The sequence below is a fragment of the Rutidosis leptorrhynchoides genome, chromosome 7 (genome assembly GCF_046630445.1).
Source record: "Rutidosis leptorrhynchoides isolate AG116_Rl617_1_P2 chromosome 7, CSIRO_AGI_Rlap_v1, whole genome shotgun sequence".
NCBI classification, from domain to species: domain Eukaryota; kingdom Viridiplantae; phylum Streptophyta; class Magnoliopsida; order Asterales; family Asteraceae; genus Rutidosis; species Rutidosis leptorrhynchoides.
The window spans coordinates 16,369,144-16,395,915 of NC_092339.1; the positions used below are offsets into that span (position 1 = coordinate 16,369,144).

The window sequence follows — 26,772 nt, forward strand, 5'->3', positions numbered from 1 at the left end:
CAATCTTACTATTAGGTATTTCCTTTTCGTAATCATGTTTAATTATAGAGTCAATTGACTCGTACGAGATTGAAATTAGGTTAGATCTGAGCGACTACGGAGTAGTAGCGATTTCCGATTTGATTTTATTCGATAGAGATGAGGAAAGCGAGGGTTGTGAGATTGAGATATCGAAGGAAGGAGAGTGAGTGAGTGAGAGACGGTGGTGATTGTCTGAGAGGAGAGGAGTGAGGACGTGGAAGTGATCGGAGGTGACGGTGGCGGAGAGGAAAGAGTGGAGGAGGGTGGCGGAGGAGGAAGGAAAAGATGTGGGTCCGACGAGTTTAGTGGTGATTGGGACGGTGATTTTGAGGGATGAAAGGGAGGAGGTGTGTGACGACCCAAAAATTTCTGACCAAATTTAAAACTTAATCTTTATATGATTTTGACTAGATAAGTGAAATGTCCCGTTCATATTGATTATAAACGTTCCATATTAATTGATTTCGTCGCGAGGTTTTGACCTCTATATGAGACGTTTTTCAAAGACTGCATTCATTTTTAAAACAACCATAACCTTTATTTTATCGATAAAGGTTTAAAAAGCATTACGTAGATTATCAAATAATGATAATCTAAAATATACCGTTTACACACGACCATTACATAATGGTTTACAATAAGAATATATTACATCAAAAATAAGTTTCTTGAATGCAGTTTTTACATAATATCATACAAGAATGGACTCCAAATCTTGTCCTTATTTTAGTATGCAACAGCGGAAGCTCTTAATAATCACCTGAGAATAAACATGCTTAAAATGTCAACAAAAATGTTGGTGAGTTATAGGTTTAACCTATATATTATCAAATCATAATAATAGACCACAAGATTTCATATTTCGATATACATCCCATACATAGAGATAAAATTCATTCATATGGTGAACACCTGGTAACCGACATTAACAAGATGCATATAAAAATATCCCCTATCATTCCGGGAAATCCTTTGGACAAGATAAAAACGAATTTGAAGTACTAAAGCATCCGGTACTTTGGATGGGATTCGTTAGGCCCAATAGATCTATCTTTAGGATTCGCGTCAATTAGTAGATCGGTTTACTAATTCTTAGGTTACCAAGCAAAAAGGGCATATTCGGCTTCGATCATTCACCCATATAATGTAGTTTCAATTACTTGTGTCTATTTCGTAAAACATTTATAAAACTGCATGTATTCTCATCCCAAAATATTAGATTTTAAAAGTGGGACTATAACTCACTTTCACATATTTTTACTTCGTCGGTAAGTAAGACTTGGCCACTGGTCGATTCACGAACCTATAACAAATATGTACATATATATCAAAGTATGTTCAAAATATATTTACAACATTTTTAATACGTTTTACTGTTTTAAGTTTATTAAGTCAGCTGTCCTCGTTAGTAACCTACAACTAGTTGTCCACAGTTAGATGTACAGAAATAAATCGATATATATATTATCTTGAATCAATCCACGACCCAGTGTATACACGTCTCAGGCTAGATCACAACTCAAAGTATATATATTTTTGGAATCAACCTCAACCCTGTATAGCTAACTCCAACATTACTGCATATAGAGTGTATATGGTTGTTCCAAATAATATATATACATGGGTCGATATGATATGTCAAAACATTTGCATACGTCTATGGTATCCCAATATTACATAATATATTATAATACATGTATAATACAATATAAGTTAGCTAGGATATGATTAATATAAATTTGTTACCAATTTTCACGTAGCTACAACAAGCAAAAATACCCAATCTTGTTTTACCCATAACTTCTTCGTTTTAAATCCGTTTTGAGTGTTTCAAGTTGCTATGGTTTCATATTGAACTTAAGTTTATTAATCTAAACAGAAAAAGTATAGGTTTATAGTCGGAAATACAGGTTACAAGTCGTTTTTGTAAAGGTAGTCATTTCAGTCGAAAGAAAGACGTCTAGATGACCATTTTGGAAAACATACTTCCACTTTGAGTTTAACCATGATTTTTGGATATAGTTTCATGTTCATAAGAAAAATCATTTTCTCAAAAGAACAACTTTTAAATCAAAGTTTATCATAGTTTTTAATTAACTAACCCAAAACAGCCCGCGGTGTTACTACGACGGCGTATATCCGGTTTTACGGTGTTTTTCGTGTTTTTCGATTTTAAATCATTAAGTTAGCATATCATATAGATATAGAACATGTGTTTAGTTGATTTTAAAAGTCAAGTTAGAAGGATTAACTTTTTTTTGCGAACAAGTTTAGAATTAACTAAACTATGTTCTAGTGATTACATGTTCAAATCTCCGAATAAGATAGTTTTATATGTATGAATCGAATGATGTTATGAATATCATTACTACCTCAAGTTTAGTAGATAAACCTACTGGAAGTGACAAGAAATGATATAGCTTCAAAGGATCTTGGATGGCTTGAAAGTTCTTGAAGTAGAATCATGACACGAAAACAAGTTCAAGTAAGATTATCACTCGAATTAAGATAGTTATAGTTACAGGAATTGAATTAAAGTTTGTATATGAGTATTACCTTGATTTAGAATGATATCTTCCTGTAAACAACAAGGATTTCTTGAGGTTGGATGATCACTTTACAAGATTGGAAGTGAGCTAGTAAACTTGGAAGTATTCTTGATTTAATGAAACTAGAACTTGTAGAATTTATGAAGAACACTTAGAACTTGAAGATGGAACTTGAAAGAGATCAATTAGATGAAGAAAATTGAAGAATGAAAGTGTTTGTAGGTGTTTTTGTTCGTTGGTATATGGATTAGATATAAAGGATATGTAATTTTGTTTTCATGTAAATAAGTCATGAATGATTACTAATATTTTTGTAATTTTATGAGATATTTCATGCTAGTTGCCAAATGATGGTTCTCACATGTGTTAGGTGACTCACATGGGCTGCTAAGAGCTGATCATTGAAGTGTATATACCAATAGTACATACATTTAGAAGCTGTGTATTGTACGAGTACGAATACGGGTGCATACGAGTAGAATTGTTGATGAAACTGAACGAGGATGTAATTGTAAGCATTTTTATTAAGTAGAAGTATTTTGATAAGTGTCCTGAAGTCTTTCAAAAGTGTATGAATACATATTAAAACACTACATGTATATACATTTTAACTGAGTCGTTAAGTCATCGTTAGTCGTTACATGTAAATGTTGTTTTGAAACCTTTAGGTTAACGATCTTGTTAAATGTTGTTAACCCATTGTTTATTATATATAAAGAGATGTTAAATTATTACATTATCATGATATTATGATATATTAATATATCATAGTATAATATATATACAGTTAAATGTTGTTACAATGATAATCGTTACATATATGTCTCGTTTTGAAATTCTTAAGTTAGTAGTCTTGTTTTACATATGTAGTTCATTGTTAACACACTTAATGATATACTTAATTATCATTTTATCATGTTAAACATAGTGTATCAATATCTTAATATAATTCATATGTATTTAGTAAGACGTTGTTATAACGATAATCGTTATATATATCGTTTCGAGTTTCTTAATTCAATAAATTCAATTTTATGTATATAACTCATTGTTAAAATACCTAATGAGATACTTACTTATCACAATATCATGTTAAGTATATATATAATCATATATATATCATCATATAGTTTTTACAAGTTTTAACGTTCGTGAATCACCGATCAACTTGGGTGGTCAATTGTCTATATGAAACATATTTCAATTAATCAAGTCTTAACAAGTTTGATTTCTTAACATGTTGGAAACATTTAATCATGCAAATATAATTTCCAATTAATATATAATCATGGAAAATTTCGGGTCACTACAATACCTACCCGTTAAATAAATTTCGTCCCGAAATTTTAAGCAGTTGGAGGTGTTGACGTATCTTCTGGAAATAAGTGCGGGTATTTCTTTTTCATATGATCTTCTCGTTCCCAGGTGAACTCGGTTCCTCTACGAGTATTCCATCGAACCTTAACAATTGGTATCTTGTTTTGTTTAAGTCTTTTAACCTCACGATCCATTATTTCAACGGGTCCTTCGATGAATTGAAGTTTTTCGTTGATTTGGATTTCGTCTAACGGAATAGTGAGATCTTCTTTAGCAAAACTATTCTTCAAATTCGAGACGTGGAAAGTGTTATGTACAGCCGCGAGTTGTTGAGGTAACTCAAGTCGGTAAGCTATTGGTCTGACACGATCAATAATCTTGAATGGTCCAATATACCTTGGATTTAATTTCCCTCGTTTACCAAATTGGAGAACGTCTTTCCAAGGTGCAACCTTAAGCATGACCATCTCTCCAATTTCAAATTCTACATCTTTTCTTTTAATATCGGCGTAGCTCTTTTGTCGACTTTGGGCGGTTTTCAACCGTTGTTGAATTTGGATGATCTTCTCGGTAGTTTCTTGTATTATTTCCGGACCCGTAATCTGTCTATCCCCCACTTCACTCCAACAAATCGGAGACCTGCACTTTCTACCATAAAGTGCTTCAAACAGCGCCATCTCAATCAGTGGCGGAAATAGCATGGGGCAAGGGGGGGTAGATGCCCCCAGTCGATTTGCAATTTTTAGTGTAAAAATTTTGGGTTTTTCGACTTTGCCCCCGGTGGAATTTTTTTTTTGCCCCAAAACCTCCATATTTTGCCTCAAAACCTCCGTATTTTGCCCCAAAACCTTCATATTTTGCCTAAAAACCTCCACATTTTGCTCAAAAATCACCATATTTTTCTCAAAAACCTCCATATTTTACCAAAAAAAGTTGATACGCTTTAAAAAAAATTTCGCCCCGGGTAAAAAAAATTCATGTTTTCGCCACTGATCTCAATGCTTGAATGGTAGCTGTTGTTGTAGTAAAATTCTGCTAATGGTAGATGTCGATCCCAACTGTTTCCGAAATCAATAACACATGCTCGTAGCATGTCTTCAAGTGTTTGTATCGTCCTTTCGCTCTGCCCATCATTTTGTGAATGATAGGCAGTACTTATGTCTAGACGAGTTCCTAATGCTTGCTGTAATATCTGCCAGAATCTTGAAATAAATCTGCCATCCCTATCAGAGATAATAGAGATTGGTATTCCATGTCTGGAGACGACTTCCTTCAAATACAGTCGTGCTAACTTCTCCATCTTGTCATCTTCTCTTATTGGCAGGAAGTGTGTTGATTTGGTGAGACGATCAACTATTACCTAAATAGTATCAAAACCACTTGCAGTCCTTGGCAATTTAGTGATGAAATCCATGGTAATGTTTTCCCATTTTCATTCCGGGATTTCGGGTTGTTGAAGTAGACCTGATGGTTTCTGATGCTCCGCTTTGACCTTAGAACACGTCAAACATTCCCCTACGTATTTAGCAACATCGGCTTTCATACTCGGCCACCAAAAATGTTTCTTGAGATCCTTGTACATCTTCCCCATTCCAGGAAGTATTGAGTATCTGGTTTTATGAGCTTCTCTAAGTACCATTTCTCTCATATCTCCAAATTTTGGTACCCAAATTCTTTCAGCCCTATACCAGGTTCCGTCTTCCCGAATATTAAGATGCTTCTCCGATCCTTTGGGTATTTCATCCTTTAAATTTCTCTCTTTTAAAACTCCTTGTTGCGCCTCCTTTATTTGAGTAGTAAGGTTAGTGTGAATCATTATATTCATAGCTTTTACTCGAATGGGTTCTTTGTCCTTTCTGCTCAAGGCGTCAGCTACCACATTTGCCTTCCCCGGGTGGTAACGAATCTCAAAGTCGTAATCATTCAACAATTCAATCCACCTACGCTGCCTCATATTCAGTTGTTTCTGATTAAATATGTGTTGAAGACTTTTGTGGTCGGTATATATAATACTTTTGACCCCATATAAGTAGTGCCTCCAAGTCTTTAATGCAAAAACAACTGCACCTCATTCCAAATCATGCATCGTATAATTCTGTTCGTGAATCTTCAATTGTCTAGACGCATAAGCAATTACTTTCGTTCGTTGCATTAATACACAACTGAGACCTTGCTTTGAGGCGTTACAATATATCACAAAATCATCATTCTCTTCAGGTAATGACAATATAGGTGCCGTAGTTAACTTTTTCTTCAACAATTGAAACGCTTTCTCCTGCTCATCCTTCCATTCAAATTTCTTCCCTTTATGCGTTAATGCAGTCAAGGGTTTTGCTATTTTGAAAAAATCTTGGATGAACCTTCTGTAGTAACTAGCCAGTCCTAAAAATTGGCGTATATGCTTCGGAGTTTTCGGGGTTTTCCACTTTTCAACGGTTTCAATCTTTGCCGGATCCACTTGAATACCTTCTTTGTTCACTATGTGACCGAGGAATTGAACTTCTTCCAACCAAAATGCACACTTTGAAAACTTAGCGTACAGTTTTTCTTTCCTCAACAACTCTAGCACTTTTCTCAAATGTTCTTCGTGCTCTTGATCATTCTTTGAGTAAATAAGTATGTCATCGATGAAAACAATGAAAACTTGTCAAGGTATGGTCCACACACTCAGTTTATGAGGTCCATGAACACAGCCGGTGCGTTAGTCAATCCAAACGGCATAACCATAAACTCGTAATGACCGTAACGCGTCCTAAAAGCAGTCTTTGGAATATCATCCTCCTTCACCCGCATTTGATGATATCCAGAACATAAATCGATCTTCGAATAAACAGACGAGCCTTATAGTTGATCAAATAAATCGTCGATTCTCGGTAGTGGGTAGCGGATCTTGATGGTAAGTTTGTGCAACTCTCGGTAGTCGATACACAACCTGAGTGTACCATCTTTCTTCTTGACAAACAAAACAGGAGCTCCCCATGGTGATGTGCTTGGTCGAATGAAACCACGCTCTAAAAGTTCCTGTAACTGACTTTGTAATTCTTTCATTTTGCTAGGTGCGAGTCTGTTTGGAGCACGAGCTATTGGTGCAGCTCCTGGTACAAGGTCTATTTGAAATTCAACGGATCGATGTGGGGTAATCCCGGTAATTCTTTCGGAAATACATCGGGAAATTCTTTTACAACGGGAACATCACTGATGTTCTTTTCTTCAGGTTTAACTTCCTTGATGTGTGCTAGAATGATGTAACAACCTTTTCTTATTAGTTTTTGCGCCTTCAAACTACTAAAAAGATTTAATTTCGCGTTGTTCTTTTCTCCGTACACCATTAAAGGTTTTCCTTTTTCACGCATAATGCGAATCGTATTTTTGTAACAAACGACCTCTGCTCTCACCTTTTTCAACCAGTCCATGCCAATTATTACATCAAAACTCCCTAACTCGACTGGTATTAAATCAATTTTAAACGTTTCATCCCCCAATTTAATTTCTCTCTCCCGACATATATTATCTGCTGAAATTAATTTATCGTTTGCTAATTCGAGTAAAAATTTACTATCTAAAGGCGTCAATGGGCAACTTAATTTAGCACAAAATTCTCTACTCATATAGCTTCTATCCGCACCCGAATCAAATAAAACATAAGCAGATTTATCGTCAATAAGAAACGCACCCGTAACAAGCTCCGGGTCTTCCTGTGCTTCAGCAACATTAATATTGAAAACTCTTCCACGGCCCTGCCCATTAGTATTCCCATGATTCGGGCAATTTCTAATAATGTGGCCTGGTTTTCCACATTTATAACAAACAACGTTGGTATTACTTGCTCCGACACTATTCGTTTCGGCATTACTTGTTCCGGCATTATTTGTTCCTTTAGTTCTGTTAAACTTTGGTCCGTAGACCTCACAATTTGTCGCGCTATGACCATTTCTTTTACACCTGTTGCAAAATGTCGTGCAAAACCCCTGATGATTTTCTTCACACCCATGACATGGCTGTTTTTGGTTTTTGTTGCCGTTGTTGTTATTGAGGTTGTTGTTGGGATTGTTATTGTTGTTGAAACGGTTGTTGTAGTTGTTGTTGTTGTTGTTGGGATGTTTGTTGTAGTTATTGTTAGGATTGCGGTTATTGTTACGATTGTTGTTGCGGTTGTTGGGATAGTTGTTGCGATTGTGGTTGTAATTGTTGTTGTTGTTGTACTGGTGACTCTTGTCACCGTTTTCCTCCCACTTCCTCTTGAGTTGTTTTGTGTTGGCTTCTTCGGCCGCCTGCTCTTTAATTCTTCCCTCAATCTGATTTATGAGTTTATGAGCCATTCGACTTGCCTTCTGTATAGAAGCGGGCTCGTGTGAACTCACATCTTCTTGAATCCTTACTGGTAACCCTTTTACAAACGCGTCGATCTTCTCTTCTTCATCTTCGAATTCTCCCGGACACAATAGGTGCAACTCTGTAAATCGTCGTTCATATGTGGTAACGTCCAACCCTTGTGTTCGTAACTCTTTAAGTTCTGCCTTGAGTTTATTGACTTCGTTTCTAGGACGGTACTGCTCGTTCATCAATTGCTTGAATGCCGACCACGGTAGTGCGTAAGCAGCATTTTGTCCTACCTGTTCAAGATAGGTGTTCCACCACGTTAACGCAGTACCTGTAAAGGTATGCGTAGCGTACTTAACTTTGTCCTCTTCAGTACACTTACTTATGACAAACACCGATTCGACTTTCTCGGTCCACCGTTTCAATCCAATTGGTCCTTCGGTTCCATCAAATTCCAATGGTTTGCAAGCAGTGAATTCTTTGTAGAAGCATCCTACACGATTTCTTGCACCGTTAGCTGCATTGCTAGATTCAGAGTTATTGTTGGTATGTAGCGCAACCTGTACTGCGGCTATGTTTGCAGCAAGAAAGGTACGAAATTCCTCTTCGCTCATATTCATGGTGTGTCGAGTAGTCGGTGCCATTTCCTTCAAAATAGCCAACTGAATCGAGTTAATCATACAGAATATTAAGAGTAGTCAATAGTATTTCGTAGCATAATATGAACTCATTTATAAAAACTTTTTCTTCATATTAGCGTTTTATAAGTTTAAATTTGGGTACTACCTACCAGTTAAGTTCATACTTAGTAGCTAATATACAATTCAACTACTATAATTCCATATGAAAAACTGATTATAATAATATATCACATACAAATATTCTTCAAACTTACAACTTCGCTATATTACATATAACATGAAATATAGTACACTATGATACAGGACAGTTTTGAAGATAAATCTAGTTAATACTCAAGTTGTTCAGCAAAGGAAATAAAGACACGTAATTCATAAGTCCAGAAACAAGTCATGTATTCTGGTTTTACTAAGACGACTTCCCATCCTTGGTCTTGTGGAAAATAACCGTTATGACCATTGGCTAGGCAGCATGTTGTAATGTCGTCAAAAGGACGAGGGTTTCGTAATGTCCAACAGCCCCGTAATAATCTAAAAACCTTGTTTCTCACTCCAACTACTGAATCCATTACTTGTGGGAAGGTTTTATTTAAAAGTTGCAATCCGATGTTCTTTTTCTCACGTTGGTAAGAAGCGAATATCACTAACCCATAAGCATAACATGCTTCTTTATGTTGCATGTTAGAAGCTCTTTCTAATTCACGAAATCCTATGTTGGGATATGTTGAGTCAAAATAGGTTCTTAACCCGTAGCGTAAAATTGCATTTGGGTTCCCCGTATTTAATGCTTTAAAGAAAATACGGCGTAACTTACGCTCTCCCCAATGTGATATGCCCCACCTATCAAAGGAAAGCCTTTTATAAACTAAGGCATTTCTGAAAAGTCTTTCAAATGTTTGACAAGTTAATTTCGCCATAACTAAATGTGCTGATGAATTCTGACAGACTCTAGACAAGATTTCCTCAATCATATCCTCTGGCAGGTCTTCTAAAATATTCGGTTGTCTACCATTAACGTCCATTTTGTTTTTATACTGTAAAATAGACAAGGATTAGATTCATAAAAGATAATTAACAAACAATGCAAGCAGTTTTTTTTACATAGAACATAAAAGTACAAGCACGCTACAATACATATAATACACAACATGATTATAACCCTCTAATCTGAATCACTGGTTTCTTCTTCTTCGGACTTGGTTCGTTTTCCTAATTTTCTAGGAATATATGGTGTTCCTCTGATACGAGCCGTCGTTTTCCATAATGGTTTAGAAAAACTTGGTGGTTTAGAGGTTCCCGGGTCATTGTTACATTTTAGGAAATACGGATGTTGTCGATACATATAAAGTTCATCGGGATTGGAATCGGGTTTCTCTATTTTTATACCTTTTCCCTTATTATTTTCTTTCGCTTTATTAAATTGGGTCGAGGTAATTTCTATAACATCATCAGAATCCTCATCGGGATCCGATTCATCGGAAAATTGGTAATCTTCCCAATATTTTGCTTCCTCGGCGGAAACACCATTGACCATTATTAACTTTGGTCCGTTGGTTGAGGATTTTCTTTTATTTAATCGATTTACTATAGGTATCAATATTTCTTCCTCCGGAACCTCTTATTCTTCTGGTTCCTCTTCTTCCGATTCCTCCTCTTCTGGTTCCTCTTCTTCCGGTTCCTCCTCTTCAGGTTCCTCTTCGGAAATTTGTGAATCTTCCCAAAATATTTTCGAATGTTCATTATTATTAGGTGAATCAATGGGATTTGTACTAGAGGTAGACATGTATCACATAATATCAAACATATTAAGAGGTTAATATATCACATAATATTTACATGTTATTAATATATAGTTTCCAACAAAAGTGTTAAGCAATCGTTTTTAAAGAAAACACGGTCGAAGTCCAGACTCACTAATGTATCATAGCAAACTCGATAAGACACACTAATGAAAATTTCTTATTCTCTAAGACCAACGTTCGGATACCGACTGAAATGTCCCGTTCATATTGATTATAAACGTTCCATATTAATTGATTTCGTCGCGAGGTTTTGACCTCTATATGAGACGTTTTTCAAAGACTGCATTCATTTTTAAAACAACCATAACCTTTATTTTATCGATAAAGGTTTAAAAAGCATTACGTAGATTATCAAATAATGATAATCTAAAATATACCGTTTACACACGACCATTACATAATGGTTTACAGTAAGAATATATTACATCAAAAATAAGTTTCTTGAATGCAGTTTTTACATAATATCATACAAGCATGGACTCCAAATCTTGTCCTTATTTTAGTATGCAACAACGGAAGCTCTTAATAATCACCTGAGAATAAACATGCTTAAAACGTCAACAAAAATGTTGGTGAGTTATAGGTTTAACCTATATATTATCAAATCATAATAATAGACCACAAGATTTCATATTTCAATATACATCCTATACATAGAGATAAAATTCATTCATATGGTGAACACCTGGTAACCGACATTAACAAGATGCATATAAGAATATCCCCTATCATTCCGGGAAATCCTTCGGACATGATAACGAATTCGAAGTACTAAAGCATCCAGTACTTTGGATGAGATTCGTTAGGCCCAATAGATATATCTTTAGGATTCGCGTCAATTAGTAGATCGGTTTACTAATTCTTAGGTTACCAAGCAAAAGGGGCATATTCGGCTTCGATCATTCACCCATATAATGTAGTTTCAATTACTTGTGTCTATTTCATAAAACATTTATAAAACTGCATGTATTCTCATCCCAAAATATTAGATTTTAAAAGTGGGACTATAACTCACTTTCACAGATTTTTACTTCGTCGGAAAGTAAGACTTGGCCACTGGTCGATTCACGAACCTATAACAAATATGTACATATATATCAAAGTATGTTCAAAATATATTTACAACATTTTTAATACGTTTTACTGTTTTATGTTTATTAAGTCAGCTGTCCTCGTTAGTAACCTACAACTAGTTGTCCACAGTTAGATGTACAGAAATAAATCGATATATATATTATCTTGAATTAATCCACGACTCAGTGTATACACGTCTCAGGCTAGATCACAACTCAAAGTATATATATTTTTGGAATCAACCTCAACCCTGTAAAGCTAACTCCAACATTACTGCATATAGAGTGTCTATGGTTGTTCCAAATAATATATATACATTGATCGATATGATATGTCAAAACATTTGCATACGTGTCTATGGTATCCCAAGATTACATAATATATTATAATACATGTATAATACAATATAAGTTAGCTAGGATATGATTAATATAAATTTGTTACCAATTTTCACGTAGCTACAACAAGCAAAAATACCCAATCTTGTTTTACCCATAACTTCTTCGTTTTAAATCTGTTTTGAGTGTTTCAAGTTGATATGGTTTCATATTGAACTTAAGTTTATGAATCTAAACAGAAAAATTATAAGTTTATAGTCGGAAATACAGGTTACAAGTCGTTTTTGTAAAGGTAGTCATTTTAGTCGAAAGAACGACGTCTAGATGACCATTTTGGAAAACATACTTCCACTTTGAGTTTAACCATGATTTTTGTATATAGTTTAATGTTCATAAGAAAAATCATTTTCCCATAAGAACAACTTTTAAATCAAATTTATCATAGTTTTTAATTAACTAACCCAAAACAGCCCGCGGTGTTACTACGACGGCGTATATTCGGTTTTACGGTGTTTTTCGTGTTTTCCGATTTTAAATCATTAAGTTAGCATATCATATAGATATAGAACATGTGTTTAGTTGATTTTAAAAGTCAAGTTAGAAGGATTAACTTTTGTTTGCGAACAAGTTTAGAATTAACTAAACTATGTTCTAGTGATTACATGTTCAAATCTTCGAATAAGATAGTTTTATATGTATGAATCGAATGATGTTATGAACATAATTACTACCTCAATTTTAGTAGATAAACCTACTGGAAGTGACAAGAAATGATCTAGCTTCAAAGGATCTTGGATGGCTTGAAAGTTCTTGAAGTAGAATCATGACACGAAAACAAGTTCAAGTAAGATTATCACTCGAATTAAGATAGTTATAGTTATAGGAATTGAATCAAAGTTTGTATATGAGTATTACTTTGATTTAGAATGATATCTTCCTGTAAACAACAAGGATTTCTTGAGGTTGGATGATCAATTTACAAGATTGGAAGTGAGCTAGTAAACTTGAAAGTATTCTTGATTTTATGAAACTAGAACTTGTAGAATTTATGAAGAACACTTAGAACTTGAAGATGGAATTTGAGAGAGATCAATTAGATGAAGAAAATTGAAGAATGAAAGTGTTTGTAGGTGTTTTTGGTCGTTGGTATATGGATTAGATATAAAGGATATGTAATTTTGTTTTCATGTAAATAAGTCATGAATGATTACTAATATTTTTGTAATTTTATGAGATATTTCATGCTAGTTGCCAAATGATAGTTCCCACATGTGTTAGGTGACTCACATGGGCTGCTAAGAGCTGATCATTGAAGTGTATATACCAATAGTACATACATTTAGAAGCTGTGTATTGTACGAATACGAATACGGGTGCATACGAGTAGAATTGTTGATGAAACTGAACGAGGATGTAATTGTAAGCATTTTTATTAAGTATAAGTATTTTGATAAGTGTCCTGAAGTCTTTCAAAAGTGTATGAATACATATTAAAACACTACATGTATATACATTTTAACTGAGTCGTTAAGTCATCGTTAGTCGTTACATGTAAATGTTGTTTTGAAACCTTTAGGTTAACGATCTTGTTAAATGTTGTTAACCCATTATTTATTATATCTAAAGAGATGTTAAATTATTACATTATCATAATATTATGATATATTAATATATCTTAGTATAATATATATACAGTTAAATGTTGTTACAACGATAATCGTTACATATATGTCTCGTTTTGAAATTCTTAAGTTAGTAGTCTTGTTTTACATATGTAGTTCATTGTTAACACACTTAATGATATACTTAATTATCATTTTATCATGTTAAACATAGTGTATCAATATCTTAATATAATTCATATGTATTTAGTAAGACGTTGTTATAACGATAATCGTTATATATATCGTTTCGAGTTTCTTAATTCAATAAACTCAATTTTATGTATATAACTCATTGTTAAAATACCTAATGAGATACTTACTTATCATAATATCATGTTAAGTATATATATAATCATATATATATATCATCATATAGTTTTTACAAGTTTTAACGTTCGTGAATCACCGGTCAACTTGGGTGGTCAATTGTCTATATGAAACCTATTTCAATTAATCAAGTCTTAACAAGTTTGATTGCTTAACATGTTGGAAACATTTAGTCATGCAAATATAATTTTCAATTAATATATAATCATGGACGTTCGAAAAACCGGAACCGGGACATAAGTCGAACGTAAACGTACAAGACATCGGAACCTAAATTACAAGTTAACTAGGCACGAGAATATAATATAATATATAATTAATTAATATAAATTATAAATTATATATAATTATTTAATCATGTCGACAAACTAAGAGTTAAACGAATGTGAGCTGTCACGGGAACCCATGCGATCGCATGAGATTTACCCCTTCAAGCCATGCGATCGCATGGCAGGGTTGGTGAGGCCAGGTTCTATAAATTGAGCGATTTCTGGCTCCAGCTGAATCTATCTCTCTTTCTCTAGTATTACTCCGTAATATTTATTTAATTTATTTTATTATTATTATTATTATTAATAATATTATTATTATTAGTAGTTGTATTAAGGTTATTATTATTAGTATTATACATAAAATATTACGACGAGGTTATGAGCAAGTTATTTCAAAACGAGTTTTTAAACGGGTTTAAGCTAAGGAAATTATGAGTTATAGCTATGGAAGTTATGGGTATTACTTGGGGGTTATGACCATGAGTCAAAGGTCAAACCTAGTGTTTATCATCTCCATTGCGTCTACGTACTTTCCTGCAATATTGAATCACAATGTTGATACGTAAGCATTTATACCTTATCTTTTATATATTAATAGTGTATCCATATCTAGTGCTCGAGTATATATGTTTGTACATGTTTATATGCTTTAATTTTGTCGTTAAATAGTTTATGATGAATCACAAATTTGATACATATGCTACTGATATATAGTATATGATATGCATGTCGTTGGAAAGCTATCGAAAATTAATAACTTTTCATTTAAAAATCGCGTGATTTCGATGAACGGATTAAAAGATATGGCCAAATGAATTATGTTTGACGTTAATTGAAATTGTGTTTGAAACTGTAAATTAATATTTAAACAACTTGTCTATGAGATTGATAAATTGGATTTTTAGATATTACTAATCGAGTAAATAAATTTCTATATAAGGCACGTCTCGTTTTGTTGAACAATTGTCAAAGTTGACTGTATTATCATATTTTAAAGCTTTATAAACACTATAATCTGATTTTATAAGTATTGGAAAGCTTTGTGAAAGCCATGATAATTCAAATATAATATAGCTCCTGAAATAAATAATATTTTGAGTTTGATAAACTATAAATTCGTTCAAGACTGATACTATGTTAATATGATAAACATGTATAGATTTAAAGATCATATTGGGTCAGGTTAACTGTTCAGATGACTTTTGTTAACTTTTACATGTCGGTCTCGAGCATTAGGATTGTGATACACTATGACCTAACCTAGCTTGTTAGACATGTATTGACCAACATATGTTCTCTAGGTTGAGATCTACGGTTATTTTGCATTCTGAGTTTCGGTCACATTTCGATGAATGACCTTATGTGCTGCTAAGGTGAGTTTCATATGCTCCCTTTTTAATTGCTTTTGCAATCTATATTTTTGGGCTGAGAATACATGCACTTTATTTTAAACGCAATGGATACAAGTACATACTAAATTCTACACCGAGTATGAACCGAAAATCTCTTAGCTTTGGTAACTAGTAACTGTAGGTTATAAGAACTGGTGGGCGCAAGTAGTTATATATGGATCCATAGGGCTTGACATCCCCGTCTGTTCCAGGTATAGAAACCCTAGCTTGAACTATAAAACAGACGTATACTATTTGAGTTTAATACACATTGGATTGCGTGTATTGTACATGTTAGTTGCATGTATGTTAAAACATGGGTACTTAATATATATACGTTAAAGTTTAGTTACCAGGGTGTTCAATCTTGTAGAATATTTTGATAAACGTTTCTGGATGAAACAACTGAAATCTTATGATCCACCTTTATATACAGATTATGCGCAACATTAAAACTATGAACTCATCAACCTTTGTGTTGACACTTTTAAGCATGTTTATTCTCAGGTTCCTAGAAGTCTTCTGCTGTTTGCTTATATGTGATACAAGCTATGTGCATGGAGTCATACATGCTTTATTCGAGAAAACGTTGCATTCACAAAATCATCACCATGTATCTTATTTTGACTGTATTTTCAACGGATGTAGTATTGTAAACTATTAATTACGGTGATTGTCTATATGTAGAAATCATCAAGCATCAAAAACCTTGGAATTTGATACTGTATTCAATTATGGTATGCCTTTTCAAAAGAATGCAATGTTTACAAAACGTATCATGTAGAGGTCGGTACCTCACTGTGAAATCGATGAATGATGTATTCGTACAAATAGATTTGGACGGGCCATCACAAGGTGGTTGGTGGTGGCCGGAGATTGTGGGCCCATTTAGGATTTTGATTGGGTGATAAATGAGATTTAATAAAAGATGATAACTTTGTTATGTGAAGAAGAAGACATAATTACGCTCCTCATCCCTGTAGTTTAATGACCTTTTTACCCTCACATGCTCTGCACGTGATAGGAGGGTAACGACAAAATAGACAGAAAATAGACGGGATGACGAGAGATGTAGATTTCTGATACATTAGGGGCGAGGGATGCATAAAAAAAGAAAAAGGACAGGAAGTCAAAGTTGATGTAAAGTTCAGGGACGAGCAATGAAATTTTGTCAATTCAAAACAATAACTTGATAGATTCGTGTTGATGTGATGTAACAGTTGAAAGTAAAATAGAGACTTTTACTACATAAGACAATGTCATAACCATTTTTCAGAAATTAGACGTACAGCCAAAAAGCTAAATTCATCTATGGTAACCGCTCACCATACATTGAACCCATTAGACTATATATGGGGTTTCTTACCGATTTTCTGTTTTTGACCTATTTACAATTTTACATTGAACCCATTTTTTTGAGTACGTATGTATAATTTGGGTGCCCAGTAATGGCTTTTGACCCATTTTTGTTTTACCAGTATTCCATCTTTGTATTGATTTTGACATATTTTTATTCATATAGCATTAATAAGATGGATTTAGTTGTCTTTATACACATTTAGTGTTGTGTTCATAAGTTGTATTTAGTACACATATTTACTTTGTGTTCATATCTCATATACACTCTATATCATATGTCGGTAGTTTCTGTTTCACTAAACTAACTTTCATGTATCTAATATTTGAAAGGTAATGATATATAGTTATCAACACAATTTGGATTTTGTTGTTGGTTGAGATAAACTTAGGAGTAAATGAAAATGTGCGTCTACAGTACTTTTCTTTTTTATTATTGGTGGAAGCTTAGTGAAAGGGTGATATTTCTAACCGATCTTGATAAAAAAAAAGGTATGGAATTTGAGATTTGTGCAGTAAGAGCTTCGAAGGCTAATGGACTGAAGTTGAAAATTTCGTTTGTAGAAGGTCTGGTGGGAAATACATATCAAGTGTATGGTGGGTATTAGGTAGCTATTATATGGTTAAGTGGTGGATTAGAAGTCTTGTGTTTTGGAATAGTAAAAAGGAAAAAGAAGATGAAGGTAAGAAAGAAGATGAATAAGAGTCGAAGGACAAAGGATTAAGATGGAGAGAGTAATAAGAAATTGAGGTGAAGTGATGTAAATTTTTTAATATTAATATACTGTAGAACATTTGTTTTGTTGGGGTATTTTAGGAAGTTAATTAAAAATAAAGTGGATGAAGTAAAAAGAATGGGGGATTTATCACCTCCCCATGGTAGTGCACTCCGTATTACGAGTAATTAAATGTACTTTGTCTAATATAATATTTTTTTTTCCAAGAAAACTATAAACTCTATTATAAACTGAACAAAGAACATACACAAACGCTAAATCAACAAGGCAAGCTAATCACAACAAAAGTTCAAACCAAAAACCGAAACAAAACTAACATCACATATAGAAGAAAAAGCCTAACACGAAGCGCACAACCAACAAACCTACAAGCAAAACATTATTAAAAAGCCCAAAGAGGCGAAAAGAGAGAACACAATGAAAGTTGCAACAAGAATATTGTAAACCATCTCCTGCAAATTACAAAACGAACCGACGCTACCAACATTAAAGTTATTCATGTTGGAAGGTAAACGCTTAGTTTTTTTACTTGGATGCACAAGCTTCAGTGGGTTTTGTATCCGTTTTCAGCTCCTTTGCTTTACCTGCTAGTAACAGATTGAACATGAAACCTCACTTAGCTGCTAGTGAGGTTAGACTTCTTGTGAAAATCTTAACCAATAAGCTATGGTTAGTTGATTTATTAAACATAACAACAACAATAAACCCAATCCCACATGCGTGGGGTATGGGGGAGGTAAGATGTAGACAATTCTATCTCTATCTTTGAATAAAGAGAAGTCATTTCTCCACCCCGAGTGAAATACTCCAAGAGTAGAGAAGGTCCTCCCTCTCTCTGTCCGACGGATAAAGAGATTGTTTTCAAGAGGACCTCCGGCCAAAAGTAGAAAATATAATACAAGGAAAATTAAAAAACTATAAAAGTGAGTAAAAGAAAATAAGCAATTAAATCAAAAGGAGACTCCATGAAAATGATTGTATCAAATTTCCATGGGTTTTAAAGCATGCCTGGAGTTCGATTTAGGCTATAAACGACAGTCAAGTCGCCAATAAATCTACATTAAAAAAAAAAAAATGTATTCTATGCATTTCATTTTTCATTATACAACTCAAACTTACATAATTCACTTTGAATGATCAACCAAAGAAGAGAGACAAATGTTACTATACAGCTTCAAGGTGAAAAGCAAAAGTAAAAAAACTCCAAAATTTACTTTTACTATTAATGAAATCAAAAAAGCTACAGTATAATTTTAAGGCATGAACATGTACTCATTTCGAAATACCCCAGGTCCGATTCCAGTTCAATTCAACTCTTTAGGTGACCTTAATATTCCAATACAGTCAGACCTCTCTTCACCAATAGTCACAAATTCAAGTATCACCGTTCAGAACAGAGAAAGAAATACCATAATCTGTGCAATTAAAAGCACGCTTTTCCGATACAACTCAAAAACCTTAATAAGAAATGGATCGAACATGTTACTAGATTCATAACCCATATAATGAACACCCCTTCACTGAATCTCTTATACATATGATCAGCTTGCACCCCAAAGTTGTTCAGCATATGCCTTCTCATCTTGTATTTCTTCAGTAACCACATTTGGAACTTCTAATACTTCTTCCTCTTCATCTGGTATCTCTTCTTCATCATCTATCGGTTCTACGTTTTTCTCCCTTTCTTGCTCGGCAAGTTCCATGCACGCCTTGCTCATGGCATATTTTGTTGCAGGTGTGTCACTACATCTGTATCTAGGAGCAGGCACAACAAATGGTAAAATAATATCATCCAAATTTGGATGTTTTTTGTTACTGTAATCTTTTACTTGTGTAGGAGGAACAATGAAGATTATCCCGAGTTCATAGTTGCAGATATGCAGTCTCGAGCCTAATACAGATTTGCTTCCGTTTGACATGGAGCCAAGTGAGGTGTGAATTGGACGGCCCCAAGCAGCTGCACTGAAATTGTGTGAACCACAATAAACCCAACCAAATGATGATGATGATGAATCGGTTCTGGATTGGAACCGTCTTCTTGCTACCTGATTACGTGTGTCATATATAGTAAGAATACGTTAATATAGCACATATGCGAGTAATCCGACCCCATATTCTTATGTACGCAGACCAACAAAATTACTCTCCGGCTGTTTCCGACCCTTCCCAGCAGGGGCGAAACTACATGGAGGCAGGGGGCGCCCGTCCCCAGTGGAACTTTTTTTTTCAGAGTAAAAATTTTGGGTTTTTCGACTTTGCCCTCCGGTGGACTTTTTTTTGCCCCAAAACCTACATATTTTGTCCCAAAACCTTCAAATTTTGCCCAAAATTCTTCAACTTTTGCCCCAAAACCTTCAAATTTTGCCCAAAAACCTTCAACTTTTGCCCAAAAACCTTCATAGTTTGTCTGAAAACCTCAATTTTTTGCCCCAAAACCTCCATATTTTGTCCAAAAAAATTGCTATGTTTTTAAATTTTTTTTTGCCCCCGGTGAAAAAAACCCTAGTTCCGCCACTGCAGTTCCCAGACCATCTTCTGATTGTTGAAGTTACTATATATAGTAAGAATGCGTTGATATAGCCACGGATGCACATTAGATTTGGGCAAAAGAAGCCACAAATAAGTGATATCGAAAAAAAGATGCTTGAAGTTTCTATTGACATCACCTTAACATGCATAGGATGCCCAACTCTATTGAAAGGATGAGGTATCGCATCATGAAGAATTCCCAAATGTTTCAACCTCAACCACGTTTTCTGTTAGACAATAACAAATGAGAAATTAATTACTCAAAGAAGTGTCAAAAAAGCAGGGCTGAAACTCAAGGAAAAAAAGTCAATTTAAAAATATGAAATTTAGCTATATATAAAAAAGCTTCTTTATGTAAAATTTTCCAAAAAGTTTTTTTTCTTCTGTAAAAACAGTTCTCCCTTCCAGAACTTAGTAACGAATAAGGTGATGTTTATTACCTGTGAAAAACAGAGAATGTATTTAGAAGCCCAGATTCCACAAGTAGCAGTTTTTACTCTATCGATGGTTGGAAAAATGATTCTAATTGATGGATTTCTTAATTCTTGACTTGCACTCCAGCAGCCCCACTGACATAGAGAATAATAATGAATCGTTAAGCCCGTCAGTATGAAAATCATTTTTCAGGTATACATAAACATACTCTGCAATTTCAAGATTGTTCACGCTTACATCCGGATCAGACTCTTCTGATTCAGACAACTGCAAAGATCGCTTTCCGGTTGCAGCTGAAAATGCAGCTAGAAATGGTGCATTGATAGCCCCAACAGAAGAAGAACCTTTAACGAGAACAAAACAGCAAAATGGCTTACTAGTTAATTAATATAATAATCCCGTATTAAACTAAATGTACAAGTCCATGAGAAAACCAAAATATAGAAATAGAAATAAATAATAAAATAAAGATTCAATTGCATATACTGACCAAAAGTGAAGTCCGTTTCCCAGTGCTCGGGCCATTTGTAGTGACCCAGAATCTAGAATAACATACAAGAAATATAATTGTGTGAGGATAGATAACATTAATGAGAATTTCAAGCCTATATTAAATTGGATAACCACAAATAACAAGTTAGGAAATATTACCTCATTAAGCCGCCACAGACCACAACACCTCTGAATTGAGGCAACAAGAGAGCACATAGCAGAAGCAAGAGCTGGTGAGCCAAGTTTTGATATGTTCATAAAATTAGGACCCTGCAAAAAACGGGATCAGAAGACTAACAAGAATTAGAAGCATGACTATGTTATGTTCTGTTAATTAAAGCATAATTGGCATTAAAGATCAGGGGTGTAGTAAGCTTTAACACAAACATGCCTGGTATACGTATAGAATGAGGTGAACTTTGTTGTTGCTTCCTTCTAAAGCACATGCAAGCACTTCTTTTGGATGGATATATGCAGAAAAGGCAAACCAACCCGCATCTGACAATGGGGCAACCCATTTTGCAACATCTCTAGGTAAAAACCCAATTTGAATGCAACCTATATCAAGAAGTAATACAATGTTTAATATATAATAAAATAGAAATCTACTTTTGATAGTGAAAGATAAATTTGTCCATCAGACTTGTACTAAGTTGAGCAAATATAAGAAACCACATAAATTTAAGTACTTCATAACACTACCCCTTCCACTTGTAAACTAATGTACAGTACCAAAAAAATCATATTATCGGGCTAAAACTCGTTAAAGGGGCACAATATACAGACTTGAAATATTGATAGAGTCTACCTACCTCCATCAAGAAATTGGTCTGACTCAGATACATTAACAGTTACAGCATTTGCATCAGCTGCTATATTCATATTTCTCCTTAAAATGACCTCCAACAACCCATATGCATTATTGACATGACACTTTCCAAGAACACGTGCCAATTTCTTTAACAATGCTCCGTTTGAATCTGCTGATGTTCGAAAAAGATGGCTAATTCCAACAGCTGAAGCTTCAACAGTGCCAAGTAGCGTACATCTTAAGGATCGTGACAAGACACAGTCACCCTGAAAATAAAAATATAAACTTTGTTACCTAAATTCAAGATCATAATACTTAAAATCATAAGATGAAACGTCATCAAGTATATATATCAAGTCAGTCAGGTACAAAATCAATGCATTGATTAATAGGTCATATAGGAATGGTATTGGTGATTGTATCGATTTTGATTTTTATTGGTATAGAGATGAAATATGGTGTATATTTAGATTTTATGCTTTCTAGATTGTTAGGAAAGTGTAATAGTGTTTCGGATGTTCCACTAAATAACATCCCCCCATGTATTCATTTTTATTTGGTTGATATAAAATTTTCCGGGGTACCGTCCCCTTTTCCAAAAAAAAAAATCAATGCATTGATATACAAAGACACATACACGCAAATAGAGAAACTTACAGTTAGATAATGAAGGGAATCTGATATGTAAGGATGTTTTGTTGAATAAATTCCAGGTACCGATGTAACCAGATGTCCAGCAGCATTACTAAAGTCAAACTTTGCTAACTCCAATATCCAATGAGACTGATCAGGTGCACCGACTAAAAGAGTTGCCATGAAACCAGCAAGCTGAGCAGCAAAATCTGATTTTGAATTTGTATTTACTTCTTCACCAGATGATTGGGTAAAAAGTGATGTATAATCAGGCACACTCCTACGAGGAAAATCTTGCCACCAAACAGTATTCGTCACTCGTAACCACTGCATTATTAGATTCTCAAGTTTCAGGAAAATGCAATTGTCATTAAGGGTAAATAAGAAATTCTAACTGTGACCTAAGGGACACTGTTTTGTGTTTATACCTTTGTCATAAAAGTGGTATATTTACATAAACATTAACCTTTGTGGGGCTTGCTGTCATATGTTGTTTCTTTAACAAATATCATCAATGCAAACATGGTGATAGTTGAGATGAAATAAGAAAATGAATTTCACTCGTAAACTGTCATCAAGGATAGAAAAACTTCTGATTGTAACCTAAGGGATACTGTTTCGTGTTCATACCTTATGAGAAAGTGATAATTTTACATAAAGGGTTTTTTGGGGCTCCTTGGCATATTAAATTGGTTTAACAAAATTTAACAACGAAAACATGGTGATAGTTGAGATGACAAATGTCAAACATGCTACAAAATGAAATGAAACATATGACTCAGTTATTAACTGATAGGCACTTTTAGTATGTTGACTTTTAATATCATTCAAATGATAGAACGGATTACCCATTACAGCCGGACACTCATACTTGTTCTAATTCCTAAAAAGACAGATGAGTGTAATCAGTGTTGTGGAGATCTCGTTTTTAGAAGGCAACCGAGATGTTCATCTCCCGAGATTTCTCGATCAATGGGGTCATACTTAGTCAAAGCCACGATTTCTCGAATTTTCTTGCTAATTTGTAAGATTTTCTTGTAAAATTCGTAATTTCTAAGATTTTCTCGCTCATTTATCGGATATTTATGTAAAATCTCGTAAAAACGTATATAAATATACATATATTTATGTTTTTATGTATATTTTTATTAAAAAAAAACTATAAAGTCAACATCCGAGATTATTCCGAGATGCCGAGATCTCCTTCAAAAAGTCCAAACGAGATCTCCCAGAGATCCGAATTCTCCAACCTTGAGTGTAATGATGAGCATCCTTTATTAATCACACGTGAAATTTCTAAAAAATAAAATTAAATATGCAAATCATGTCTTCAAAAATCATGTTGATGGTAGCCATGTGAATAGTAAAAAAAATCACCTGTTTGGCCACAAGATTAGCAGAAGTGATGATGACGCGGATACTATCATCTCTTTGCAGAACAAACAACTTTGGATGATGGCAAGCAATGCCAAATTTCTTCCTGTCCTTACTGAAGGATATAACTTCAGGAAATTGAGGGTATCTAACATCAGAAAGTAGTATATGTTATAAAATAACATAATAAAAATTCATGCCCAACAAGTCATAGTTATCAACTTCTTCAACTTACATAACAACTAAGTTCGGGTAATCTGAATAAGGCACAAGGGTTCTTTTGTCAGGGCTTGAACTCCAACACCTCTCAGCATTATGGCAAGCTATTGATACTGGCAGATGAGTAGGAATGTCACAGTATGATATAAACCTACGAACATAAAACCCTTCAAACTTTTGATTTATACATGGTGCTAACCATAACAATAGTAATTTAATAAGTTTAGAAATTTAAAGGACTTACCATGGTATATCACTTGTGAAGGTGGCAATGAAAACCCGTTTGAGAGTTTCAACGGGATAAAGAAGCTCTGGTAACGTGACATTAACCTCACCTGATTGACCATCACCCATAAAATGTAGACGGTTCAGATAGAACTTATTGCCAGGTGGAGGAACACAAACACCCCTCTTCTTTGGTTTCAAAATTTGATCCGAATGAAATTTTTTATCTTCAGAATTATATGTATCACTATGTTTATCATTATAAACAGATTCCCCTAAAGGGACTGTAGCATTTACTGGTTGTTGTAAACCCCCACCAATAACATTACAATCTAGTAACTTACAGTTGGACTCTGATGCTATACAATTGAGTCCAAAAGATGTATGTACATTCAAGTGTTCCGTATTAGACAAACAAACTGTCGTCTTATTATTATCAATGGCTAAGCCCTCACTAGAATTCAAAGAATTTTTCAAACACGAATTACTTATAACTCTATTTCTACTAGAACATTTGGCCTGTAACTTATAAGGGTTAACAAGACACTCTCTAATATACAAAACAGGATCCTCATTAGATAGTATCTCTCTACACTTACTCAAAAGCATACCAGCGTTCGTAACTTTATCACCATCAAATTCATCAATAATATTATCAGAAAAAAATAGAAAATTATTATCCACATTCGATAAATGTCTACGTATAACTTCCTCTGTGATTACAATTCTTTCAACAACAAACCCAATTCGAACACCACTGCTTGCACAACCAACATCATTTCCACAAGCAAACAAAACTTCATTACCTGCACATAATTCCTTAATTTCACCATTTCTAACTTTAACACCATCAACAAACACACCATTCAATGAAACCCTAGATTTACAATATCCATCAATAACACATATTTTCTTATTATCTGCATCAAAGTAAATTCGACAGTGTTTCTTACTAACTTGCCTGTGATCGAAAACCAAATTGCAGCTACGATTATCCCGACCGATCGTGTAGTGTTTATGCGGCTGTAGATGAATCAAATTGACTGGCGAGGTTGTACTTTTCGATATTAATGTGTACTGAAAGTTTTGATATGTATAGATGAAGTGATTGAGATTGTGGATTTAGGTTTTTTAATTGGGGGAAGTGATGTATCGTGATCCGATTGCTGTCTTTTGCTGTTGTTTTTCATGTTATCTTCATACTATACAATTAAAACCCTAACTTAAAATATTAGATTAATCAAAGAATTTAGATTAAGAAAAGAATGATGAATTATATTTGGAGAGGAAACTGAAGAGATAGATATGAAGTGTAAACCGCCAAAGTTTTAACTCCACCTTTGGAATGAATTTTCCCTCCAAAATTATCTAAGAAATTTATTTATTTAGGGGTTTTTTATACATGTTGATGATTTGGGTTTCAAAAATTAGCTACGAGTTACGCCTACTTTCTACGAGTATTATTTATTATTTTAATTTAATGAATGTTTTTCAAAGGGCTTCAAATAAGAAATAATGGTTAAAGAAGTCGTCTCTCATCCTATAATGAATGAAGTGTGGAAACACTTCTTGTTCAATGCCATTCAAGTCGAATTCAATGGTAGGTCTGGACGAATACTATCCATTTTAAGTGAGGTTTTTTCAGGTTGTTCATGTGTTGGAAAAACAAACATTGGCTAGCAACTGTCATTGAGAATTTGGGCGGGTCTTTCCCGGTGGGGGAATATAAGATGGGTTGTTCCGGCCTCGATCGTGGTTTTCTCGTTCGATTGGTATTACGGAATGGGAATCAACGTCAAAAAGTTTTGGAGGTGAGTGGTACCGCTACTATGTGGGCCATTTGGATCGCAAGAAACGACTACATTTTCAATGATACATATGCTTGCCGCTCGGCCATCGTGAGGAACATCAAGCTCAAGAGGGCAACAAATCTCAATTCTTGCCATCATATGTGATGGAAAACCGTGTGTACATTTAAATTTTATAAACGCAGCGGAACATGAAAATAAACATCTTTTATTAACTTTAAAATAAACATCATTTATTTTATTATAAACTTTCAAGTAAAACATTCACACGATTAACAATCCCAACAAGATTCAATTACACCACTAATAATTGTCAAGTAATAAATTCACAAAGTGAAGTTTAGATATACCTTTAGCGAACGATGCAAGAGCGGTAGAATAAACTGTCCACGTCTAGGTTGAAACATATATTCAAAGTGTATGAATATATCTATGGTTGA

At 34.1% G+C, this 26,772-nt stretch overlaps 1 protein-coding gene across 1 annotated transcript in view; it reads right to left on the reverse strand.

The window, feature by feature from the left end:
* Window positions 1–19,013: 19,013 nt before the first annotated feature.
* LOC139858981 (uncharacterized) overlaps window positions 19,014–26,772 on the reverse strand; it is a 117,849-nt gene continuing 110,090 nt past the window's right edge. Inside the window, exons 5-16 of the mRNA XM_071847805.1 lie at window positions 24,544–25,642; window positions 24,316–24,450; window positions 24,084–24,228; window positions 22,731–23,033; window positions 22,075–22,339; window positions 21,654–21,820; window positions 21,422–21,532; window positions 21,261–21,312; window positions 21,008–21,114; window positions 20,776–20,904; window positions 20,473–20,562; window positions 19,014–19,851 (exon numbers count right to left, since the gene is read on the reverse strand). Coding sequence (XP_071703906.1) covers window positions 19,348–19,851; window positions 20,473–20,562; window positions 20,776–20,904; window positions 21,008–21,114; window positions 21,261–21,312; window positions 21,422–21,532; window positions 21,654–21,820; window positions 22,075–22,339; window positions 22,731–23,033; window positions 24,084–24,228; window positions 24,316–24,450; window positions 24,544–25,642 — 3,107 coding nt within the window. The 3' untranslated portion in view covers window positions 19,014–19,347. The remainder of the gene's footprint in view (window positions 19,852–20,472; window positions 20,563–20,775; window positions 20,905–21,007; window positions 21,115–21,260; window positions 21,313–21,421; window positions 21,533–21,653; window positions 21,821–22,074; window positions 22,340–22,730; window positions 23,034–24,083; window positions 24,229–24,315; window positions 24,451–24,543; window positions 25,643–26,772) is intronic.